Source organism: Myotis davidii, unplaced genomic scaffold, assembly GCF_000327345.1.
Source record: "Myotis davidii unplaced genomic scaffold, ASM32734v1 scaffold2167, whole genome shotgun sequence".
NCBI lineage: Eukaryota > Metazoa > Chordata > Mammalia > Chiroptera > Vespertilionidae > Myotis > Myotis davidii.
Genome location: NW_006297756.1, coordinates 7,083 through 17,340, shown reverse-complemented (window position 1 = coordinate 17,340; position 10,258 = coordinate 7,083). Strand labels below are relative to the sequence as shown.

At 45.5% G+C, this 10,258-nt stretch overlaps 1 protein-coding gene across 1 annotated transcript; it reads left to right on the top strand.

The window, feature by feature from the left end:
• Positions 1-262: 262 nt before the first annotated feature.
• LOC102755222 (SLA class II histocompatibility antigen, DQ haplotype D alpha chain-like) lies at positions 263-5,757 on the top strand (the record flags this gene model as incomplete). Its single annotated transcript, XM_006773352.2, has 4 exons — positions 263-415; positions 4,455-4,703; positions 5,151-5,432; positions 5,684-5,757. Coding segments are annotated over exons 1-4 (687 nt in total), but the record flags the coding sequence as incomplete, so codon positions are not given.
• Between the last annotated feature and the right edge of the window lie 4,501 nt (positions 5,758-10,258).

Here is a 10,258-nt window from a genome sequence, read left to right as displayed (position 1 = left end):
TCACAGCCACTCAGAACAACTCAGAGCACCAGAGCTCATGCAGGGCTCTGGCTTGGCTCTGACACCTCCTTTCATGGAGAATTCCCTCAGGTCCACTCTGAGCTGAGGCTGCATCAGACCCTCAGAACCTGGGGATTTCCCAGTCCCTGCCAGGCCTCCTAGTACACACTCTTCAACCAGCAACTGAGGTGTCATCACATGGGGGTTGTTCTGATTGGCCAGAACCTGACCTGCAGAGTTTGTTTTGGGTGTTTTTAGATTTCTTTCTCAGCTTGGTCCTCCCATTGCTCTACAACTCAGAGCAGCAACTGCTGAGACCACCTTGAGAAGAGGATGACCCTAAACAGAGCCCTGATTTGTGGGGCCCTCGCCCTGATCACCGTGCTGAGTCGCTGTGGAGGTGAAGACATTGTGGGTGAGTACTTCATTGAGCCATGTGGGGACTGGATTGGGAAACAGAATTAGAGGGTAAAAGAGATAGAGATTTGCATAGAAACAGTAGCAATTCCTCAAAGGCATCCTCAATATTAAGCAGATCCAAAAATTATGGTCCTTCCTCCTTTGGGAAACCAGAGTCCCCATCCAGTCTCTGCTACCTGAGCTGTTGCACACTGCCCCACGGCCATCATCCTGGTCCTAATGTTGGATCCATGAATATAGCGCAGAGGCTCTATGGCATTCATGCGTGATTGCCTCAAAGATTAGAGGTGTTTTCACAAGTGGATATTCTGTTACTAAAATTCATGAACTATGGTTCCTAAATTTTTCTGAACAATTTTTGGAGTTTTTGATATATTATTATTGTAGTTTACCTCGAGGTAAAGAGTTTAATGAATTATGTGTACTATCCTATCTAATAAAAAACAAACAGGGTAATTGACTGTACCTTCACTACGCTTCCCATTGGCTAATCAGGGCGATATGCAAATTAACTGCCAAGAAAGATGGTGGTTAATTTACATTCGTAGGCACAATGATGGGAGGTGAAAGAGGAAGGATGAAAGAACAGTGATCGGAAACCCAGGAGGCAGGCAAGAGCCAGGTGGCAGGGCAAAGGCTGCCCCCTTTGCCCTGCCCCTCCGCCCTGGATCGGAGAACCAGGGGCCGCCTTTGCCCACCCCGCAGCTGGTGATCACAATTGGAAAGCCGGGCCGCAGGCAAGGCGATACCCCTGGGACCCAGGAGCCACCTTGCCTGTGGCCTGTGATCGTGATCAGAAAGCTGGCCACAGGCAAGGCAACCCCTCAGGACCCAGGAGCCGCCTTGCCTGCAGCTGTGATCTTGATTGGAAAACCGGGCCAGAGGCAAGGCGGCCCCCTGGAACCCAAGAGCCCATCCGCAAGGTCTGCAGGCGAAACAGTGATCAAGCTATGAGGGGGAGGGTGGGAGGCGGAAGGAGCTACAGGAGCAGCTCTGGCCAGAGACTGAAGACTCCCGGCGGAGCGAGGAGCAAAGACTGAAGGTTCCAGGCACAGCGAAGATTGTGTCCAGAGCAAAGATGGAAGACTGTGGCCAGAGTGAAGGTTTGGGTCCCGGGTGCCAGAGGAAAACTGGTGCCAGCAGCCAGGGGAAGGGAAAGCCTATTACATGAATCTTTTCATGCAACAGGCCTCTTGTGTAGATATAAAGAAGTGTTCTTTGCTTTGTCTCAGATTCACATACATTTTCAAGCTGAAAACTGGCATAGGTGGGGAGCGGGTAAGCAGCCCAGTGAAGGCCTTCAGACAAGTCATTTTATCACGTGGTTTTCACTTAATCTCAGTTACCTCTTATGAGTCACCTTACAAAAATCAAGTGAAATAGGTTTTAGGTATGTTTCTCACGTAATGAAGACCAATAAATGTCAATGATATTTTATAATTACTACTATTACAGGTATAGCTGTATAATTTTTCTTTAACAAAGCAGGGAATATTTTACTTTTATGTTAAAATTGAGAAATTTATGGTGAAAACTTGCTGAATTAAATTATATTAGCCTCATACGGCCTGTCCTTCACTACATCTAAGGAAGCTCTGCAAGAGGAAGATTGGGCGACCAATCACGGTTTGGTCCCCTGGGCTCCACCCCCTCTGTTGCTCACCTTTCCACACTCTCTTTGTCATTCCTTTACCCTCCTTTCTTTTAGGATCCATCTCTGGCTCTTTTCCTGATGTTTTATTGGCATGAAGAATGGGTTTGTAAAAGCAAAGTAGAAAAAACAAGCACTGTAGTTCAAAGCAGAAGTGAATTGGAGGTTACTCTGATCTTTAGCGACTTTATTAACCATGGCTGCCCCCAGGCTTTCTTGGTTTGGTAGGAAAGTTTCTCCTGCTTCTCCAGAGCACGTTCAAGTTCCCTTTTCTCAATGTCACTCCAGTGTGCCCTGGTCCGACCCAAGGTACCCCCACAGTAGGCACAGAGCTAAGGGCCCATGATGCCTGTGGAGCCCCATGAAAATGTTTTCCTTTCTTTTAAAATTAGAAGAAAAAATAAACTTTTAGGATAGAAGAAACTATTTTAATTTAGCATGGTTTATATTTGTCTTTATACTGATATGGTCATAAAATATGATTTTTTAAATTTTTTTATGGAAAAATAAAGGCCCCACCTAAGAAAGAGTTCATAGTGTTCAGGAGTCATAATGCAGCCCTAGTTACCACTGAGTCTAACTTTCACAGGATGCTGTTACCTTCATGTCTGTCAGTCTTCCCCAAATCTCTGTTGTCCTGGAGAATAGCGCTGTCATTTGCTACACAGTTTGAGCACCAGGAGCTCAGTGCTGGGACTCAGATGAAGAGACATGCTGTCTGCTCCTGGAGGGAGTTCAGATTAGTGATGCGGACAACAAGGTGCTGGTGCTGACAGCAGGGCCACTGCTGGGCAGGACTGTGGGCCTAGCGATGCTGAAACTAAGAGTGAGTAGTTCCACCTGGTGCAGTGATGTCCATCAGCAGCAGCGTGCGGCCAGGACAAGTGAAGATGAAAAGAATAATTGCATATATTCATGTTTGAAAATGGAATCAAGAAGGTTCATTACAAGGACAAGGAGGCTTTGATGGGATGAGGACTAGATAAACTTGCAAAGAGGACATTTACATGGAGGGACTGGAGATCATAATGTGGTCAAAACTATGCTTAATGAGGGGACTCAGCTAAGACGTTGGTAACTAAGCAGACACTTCAAGAATGAACTGGAGGTGTCCAGGAGATCCTTGAAGATAATCTGAGGGAGGAAAACAGACCCTTGTAAAGACCAAGGAGCATGAAAGGGTGACGTCTGGTTTGATTGGCAGGTGAGGTATTTGTGGAGGACTCAGCACAGTACACCTATTGGCTCCTTACTCACCGGACTCCCCTATTCATTAAGCTCCTCCCTGGCAGAGACCATGCATGGTCTGTGTGTTACTCCTTACTCCTCGCAATGTCTGAAACCTTGTTAATACTTGTAAAGTAAGAAGGGAGGGAAGAGGAAACGGTAAAAGGATCAGACATGTTGTCCAGCCAGGCCCACCTGGGCAGAGTCAGCTGTGCTGGCTGCTTTCTGCTTTGGCGTCACACCAAGTCCACTGTCCAATCCAGGAAAGGGCCAGAGTTTTCCTTGAGTCCCCAGCAAGGTAAGTGTTGAGCAGTAATCCAAGAAGACAGAAACAAAAGAGGCCATCCATGGGGTCACTTGTAACCCAGTCTGACATGTCAAGAATCCATGAGTTTACGGAGAAATCATAAGTTGTAAGAAACAATGTAATATTCTATCTTTTCTTTGTTTTATTCCAATTAATAGATATTTAAGAACCTCCTACAAGTGTGTTTCACATTATGTGAGGATTAACAAAAAATAAATAAATAAATAACAGAGACCTTAAAAGCATTGTTTACCTTTCATGTGTTTTATAATATTCTCACTGCCCTTATCCTACTCTTTCTTAGTCCCTAAAATAGAGGCAATTCTTTAAAAATGATATTCGGTGTGCTTTTGTTGGTTAAAAAAATAAAAGGAGGAAGGAATCCTTGTATAGAACATGTTCTGTTCTGAGCCAGTCCTGAGGGGAGAGGACCCACAATGAGTGTGTTATTAACCGATGAAGAAATTGAGAGAGAAAACTTATGAAGCAGAGGGAGGTAAACTGAATCTCTGGAAAGCTAAGGCCATGGTCGTTCATTCATTCTTTGTTCCGCCCATTTCAGTATTTATCATAAGCCCACCAGGTGCCGGGGGCTGAGCTAGGTGGGCAGAGAACAGCAGTGAACAGTCCTGTGGAATTCTGTTCCTGTGACAGAAGTGAATGTGGGAGTGGAGAGGCAGCTGGATTCTAACAGGACAGCCAGGGGAGGGAGCAGGCGCTGGGGACAGTCTGCAGGCTGTGCCTAAGAAGCAGCCCACAATGTTTGCACGTCTGTTTCTTGTCAGCTTGTTTAACGAGATCCTTTCTCTCCTGTGTTGTGCATCTCCCTGCTCTCACCTCACTCATCAGCTGACCACGTTGGGGCCTATGGCGCATTGTACTCCCAGTCTTATGGTCCCTCAGGCCAGTACATCCATGAATTTGATGGAGATGAGAAGTTCTACGTGGACCTGAAGAAGAGGGAGACTGTCTGGCGGCTGCCTGACTTAAGTGAATTTGAAAGTTTTGACCCACAGCGTGGGCTAAGAAACATGGCTACAGCAGAACACAACCTGAACATCCTGATTAAACGCTTCAACTCTACTGCTGCTATCAATGGTGTGTGTCCACCATCCTGTCTCTTTACTGAATCAACCCTTCACCAGACCTCACTCCCTTCTTGCCTCTGATAGATTCCTTTCACTCTATAAAATGCTCTCCTTTCCAAGGAGTACCAGATCTTCTCATGGAATTTGCTGAACTGTCATCTTCTCCCTTCTTACAAATCACATATTTTCATGAAATACAGATTCTTGCCCCCACACAGCAATCCTCGACTCCTTCAAGGACAGGTCCCCTAGATGCCCTACCCTAACAAGGGGACCACAGAGAGAAGGGCGTGGGGTGGGGATGACAGGTGGGCAGTGTACAGCGGCTCACAAGAGGAGGGAACAAGAGCATCTCCTCTATCTGATGGGGAAATGGTGGGAGGCCCCTCCAGGATGCAGGGACCCTCAGGGCAGAGCTGCCCACGATTCTAAACCCACTGTTTCCTCCTCACCGCAGAGGTTCCTGAGGTGACTGTGTTTCCCAAGGCTCCCGTGGAGCTGGGCCAGCCCAACACCCTCATCTGTGCCGTGGACAACATCTTCCCTCCTGTGATCAACATCTCGTGGCTGAGCAACGGGCACTCAGTCACGCAGGGTGTTTCTGAAACCAGCTTCCTGTCCAAGAGTGATGATTCCTTCCTCAAGATCAGTTACCTCACCTTCCTCCCTTCTGCTGACGACGTCTATGACTGCAAGGTGGAGCACTGGGGGCTGGACCAGCCCCTCCTGAGGCACTGGGGTGGGTATGAGCCCCACGCCTTCTGGTGTTTTCTTTTCTCTGTCAAGTCAGACACTCTGCCTTTTAGCTCCTAAATCTCGTGGCCCAAAGCCTTCTCTACATTTCAAGAATTTCTGATGGTAGACTTTATTGTTCTCCCTCAACCTGAAGCCAAGTCTTTGTAGAACCAACACCATCCCTCCCACCCCATCTTGCACACATGCTGTGAGCCAACCTTCGGCATTCTGACCTCCATCACCTCACTCCCACAGAGCCCGAGATTCCAGCCCCCATGTCAGAGCTGACGGAGACAGTGGTCTGTGCCCTGGGGCTGGCCGTGGGCCATGTCCCTCACATGCCTTCTCTCCTCCAATGCCCCTCCTGTCATCTCTTCTCTGGGACTTAAGGTGCTGTGTCCTCGCAGAGTTCACAAACCCTTGGAATTCTCCCCCTCACTCCTGACATTTTTTCTTTTCTCAGCCGTTACCTACTATGGAGATCCCTGGGATATACCTAATTCTTTGTGGCTCTGATCTAATATCTCCATGGAAGCAATAAATCCCCTTTATGAGGTCTTTTATTGAATTTTTTCCTCTTTCACCTCAGGGCTGAGTAGGATCATGGCTAAGAATGGCAAATCCCCATGTTTCAGGCCCCTTTCATTTTATTTTACAGATCATATTTCATGTCCAGTAACAAAAGAGCAACCAAAGATAGCCTGGTAATATTTTGATATATTAGATGAGATTAAGATTTATCTCTTCATTTGGTTCCCACCCTTGGCTACTGCCTCTCCCCTACCCCCAACTAAGGCATCAGTGAGGATTATATATCCCCTCTGCCCTTGGTGCAGTTTTGTTCATCAGGAATACAAAACCAAGAAGGAAGTCCATACTTACTATAATACAGCTTTTAAAAGATATGACAGGAAAGTTAGGGGAAAGGAAATTTGAATTGCAAAAGTACCAAAAAGTCAAAAAAAATTTTCTCAGAACTTTAAATTTGTAAAGTTAATGATGATATTAGAAACGTTCTCTTTACCTTTGAAGAGCTAAGAATGCTCTAGGCAGGAGAAGAAATGGAAGTCAGTCAGGAGGGCATTAGAATGAGACAATAATGCTTTGTCCTTACTTAGAGTTAGTAACAAGTGGGAAAGGGTTGGGAGTAGAAACCACAGACATAGGGGTCCCTAGAGTGCAGGCGTAGCTTGCCTTGCCTCCTAGATGAGTCCTGCTGGCTAACCTGTGGATTTGCCTGTGCCACCCTGGCATATGAGGGACATGGAGTGAATGTGGCTGCAGGGTGTGTCCAGGCAGGTAAGCCCAATCAGCATCACCATATCCCTGAGTCCCTGTGCACCTGGGAGCAGTAAAACAGCCTGATACCCTGCCCCACCCTCCGCTCCTGACTAAGGAAGGGGAGCCTGTGAGGGAGAAAGCGCCCAGTCTACAGAGATGAGATCATGCAGCAGCAGTGTTGGGTGCTGGCCTGCTCTGGATTCACTGTCTCCCAGTGGAAACCAGGGCAGGGAGATGGACCCACAGAAGGACACTCTGGCTCTCTGGGGTGCACCTAACACTTCACTCCTGAGCGTGTGTGTGACCCATGTGGAGCCATCCCGACCTTTGCAACTGTGTTCCCCGCATTGCCTCAGTCTTTCCGCCCCACATGACTGCTCCACACATTGTACCTGGGATAGAGAGATGGAACAGCCCCAGGGTGTGTGAGGCTGTCCCTGTCCGTGCCATCTGCCTCTGGGAGCTTAACATGTAACTGGGAGGGACAGATACTAACAGAATAACTGATGCAGCAAAGTTTGGTACAAAGAAACCTAAATCCAAATCCAGTACTTTATAGCTAGTATTTTGAACTGTGTAACATTAGAGTTAAGTACCTAATATTCTGAGCCATGTTTTTCTCAACTGCAATGTGGGAATAATACTTACTTTGCAGAGGTATTAACAGAATTTGAATAATCTTTATATACAGGCAGTGCCTTAAGATCATGCACAAATACCTTGCTAGTGCTCCCTTCAGCAACACATATACTAAAGTCGGAACAACACTGAGATTAGCATGGCCCCTGCATAAGGATGACACACATATTCATGAAGCATTCCATGATTTTTTACATAGATGCCTGACCACTGTGCTGTACACCTGAAACTAATATAAAACAATAGTGACTGTCAACTGTAATCTATATATATAAGAGCCTAAGTGACCGTCACATCCAAAACAACCAAACAGAGGACCGAACAGGCTTTGTGGGGTGACCAGGCTGGCAGGGGGATTAATGATGAACAACCAAACAACTGAACAGCAGGCAGCTTGGGGTGACCAGATAGATGGGGGAGCCATGAGGGGTGACAAGGCCGGCAGGGGAGCAGTTGGGGGCGACCTGGCCAGCAGAGGGGCAATTGGGGGCAACCAGGCCAGCAGGGGGAGCAGTTAGGGGCAACCAGGGTGGTGAGGGGGTGCAGTTAGGGGGTGACCAGACCAGCAGGGGGGATAGTTGGGGGTGAACAGGCCGTCAGTGCAGGCAGTTAGGAACGACACAGCCAGCAAAGAGGGGGCAGTTGGGGGCAACCTGGCCAGCAGCGGGGGGCAGTTAAAGGTCACCAGGCCAGCAGCAGGGGCAGTTAGGGGCGATCAGGCCAGAAGGGGGGCAGTTAGGGGAGATCAGGTAGGCACGCAGGTGAGCAATTAGGAGCCAGTGGTCCAGGATTACGGGAGGGATGTCCAACTGCCAGTTTAGGCCTCTTGCTACAGGGATGACCAAACCCTGTGGGATCAGGCCTAAACTGGCAGTCAAACATCCCCTGAGGGGTCCTGGATTGGAAAGGGTGCAGGCTGGGCTGAGTGGACCCCCCCCCATGCACAAATTTTGTGCACCAGGACTCTAGTTAGAAATAAAAATTTTGCTAGTTATAAGCATAATTCATTTTTTAAAAACAATGGCTCATATTATATGAAAGGCACTTTTGTTTTTTAAGCCCTTTAATGATTTAGGAGATTCAAACATGAAGCTCTGGATGAATTTCTTTTCATACATTAATTGGAGGGTTTATTTTCCTCTCTAGAATGAGAGAAGTTGAGATTGGGTTAGGCTGAGAGAACAGACAGGATATAGTAGTCAGAGACATATTATTGGTGATGGGTTGCTGAGAGAACTCCTGGAGCAAAAAGTTGTAATATGTGGCTTTAGTTTTTACTCTCTAATAAAATATATCTCCCTTCCGTATGGCCCATAAACTTTTAGTCAAGGAATGTTATATGCAACATATTTTTATGTATGCCTACTTTTGGTAGGAGGTGGGAAAGATTCCAGAGAAAAAAGCTACCTGGGTAGAAGTAAGAGAATAATTTTAAATTTACACTAAAATTAGTACTTGCAGGGAATCAGAACCAGAGCATCATGACAGTGTAAGTAACAGAGCACAGAGCATTTTTAGGGCCATAAAGCAATTCTGTATGACACCATAATGGTACACACATGTCATTATACCTTTGCCCAAACCCATCTAATGTACAACAGCAAGAATGAACCCTCATGTAAACAATAGATTCTGGGTGATAATGATGTGTCAATGTATGCTCATCAGTTGTAACAGATGTACCACTCTGGTGGGAAATGTTAACAATGCAAGAGGCTGTGCCTGTGAGGGCAGGGTGTACACAGAAATGTTTGTATTTCCTGTTCAATTTTGCTGTGAATGTAAAATTACTATAAAATAAATTCACTGAGGAAAGAAAACAAAAGATCAGCAATTATGATCCCAAGTGTATAAAATAAAAATGTTAATAAGGAAAAATTTATAGGTAAACTGAAAATGCAGAAAAGTGCTGAGAAGAGTTTTCCATTTCAATGATTCACGAGGCAAGAACTCGGCATTTTGGAGGGGTGTGTGTGTGTGTGTGTGTGTGTGTGTGTGTGTGTGTGTTACTGTAATATGAGGGTTATATTTTTGTCATTATGACCAGTGTCCCAGAAATACACAAATTCTGCCCTACTCAGACTCCTTCCTCATGAAGTACTTGGAAAAGCAAACTTATTGTTAGTTGCATTTTATTAAAGGGATTCATTTTTTAAATTTTCATATAATTTTAAAAGTAAAATTAACTCTAAAAATAAGATAAATTATTTTTTTATCATCTAGAAATTAAAAGGAGAATCATCTTATAACATTACTATATGCAAAGTTGGAAATCAGTTGTTATGATTTTGAACTATGTGATTTTTGTAAATTATTTGAGTTATTTAAATTATTGTAGATTTTGTATGAAAAGTATGGCTTTATTAATATGTAATATCATACTACTTAAAGGTCACATGATTTTAAAATTGCATCATGTTTGTATTTACTGCATAGAAACTAGGGATTTTGAAGGATTAAATTTTTTCTTACACATCAAACACTTAAAACAACACATCACCAGCAGTCAAAAGGTGTTAATAATTGATGTTAGTATTATTTCCTGGAGCCCAGGGCACAATTTTGTAGTATACTAGAAGCCTGTTGCAGGAACATTCCTGCAAGAATAGGGCTTCCTGAGGCCAGAGCAAAGCAGAGAAGGGAGCGAAGCCCACCAAGGGCTCCCGTCTCCGCCTCCCTGCTTGCTTCTCCATAGCTTTGCCCCCTTATGCAGTGCTTGGCTTCCTTCTATGCTGTCTTCAGTCTTTGCTCCACACCTGCATATGCAAATTAACTGCCGTCTTTGTGGGGTTAATTTGCATACTTGTTCTGATTGGCTGGTGGGCATAGCGGAGGGATGGCCAATTTGCATGTTTCCCTTTTATTAGTGTAGACTAGAGGCCCGATGCACGAAATTCATGCAAGGGCTTG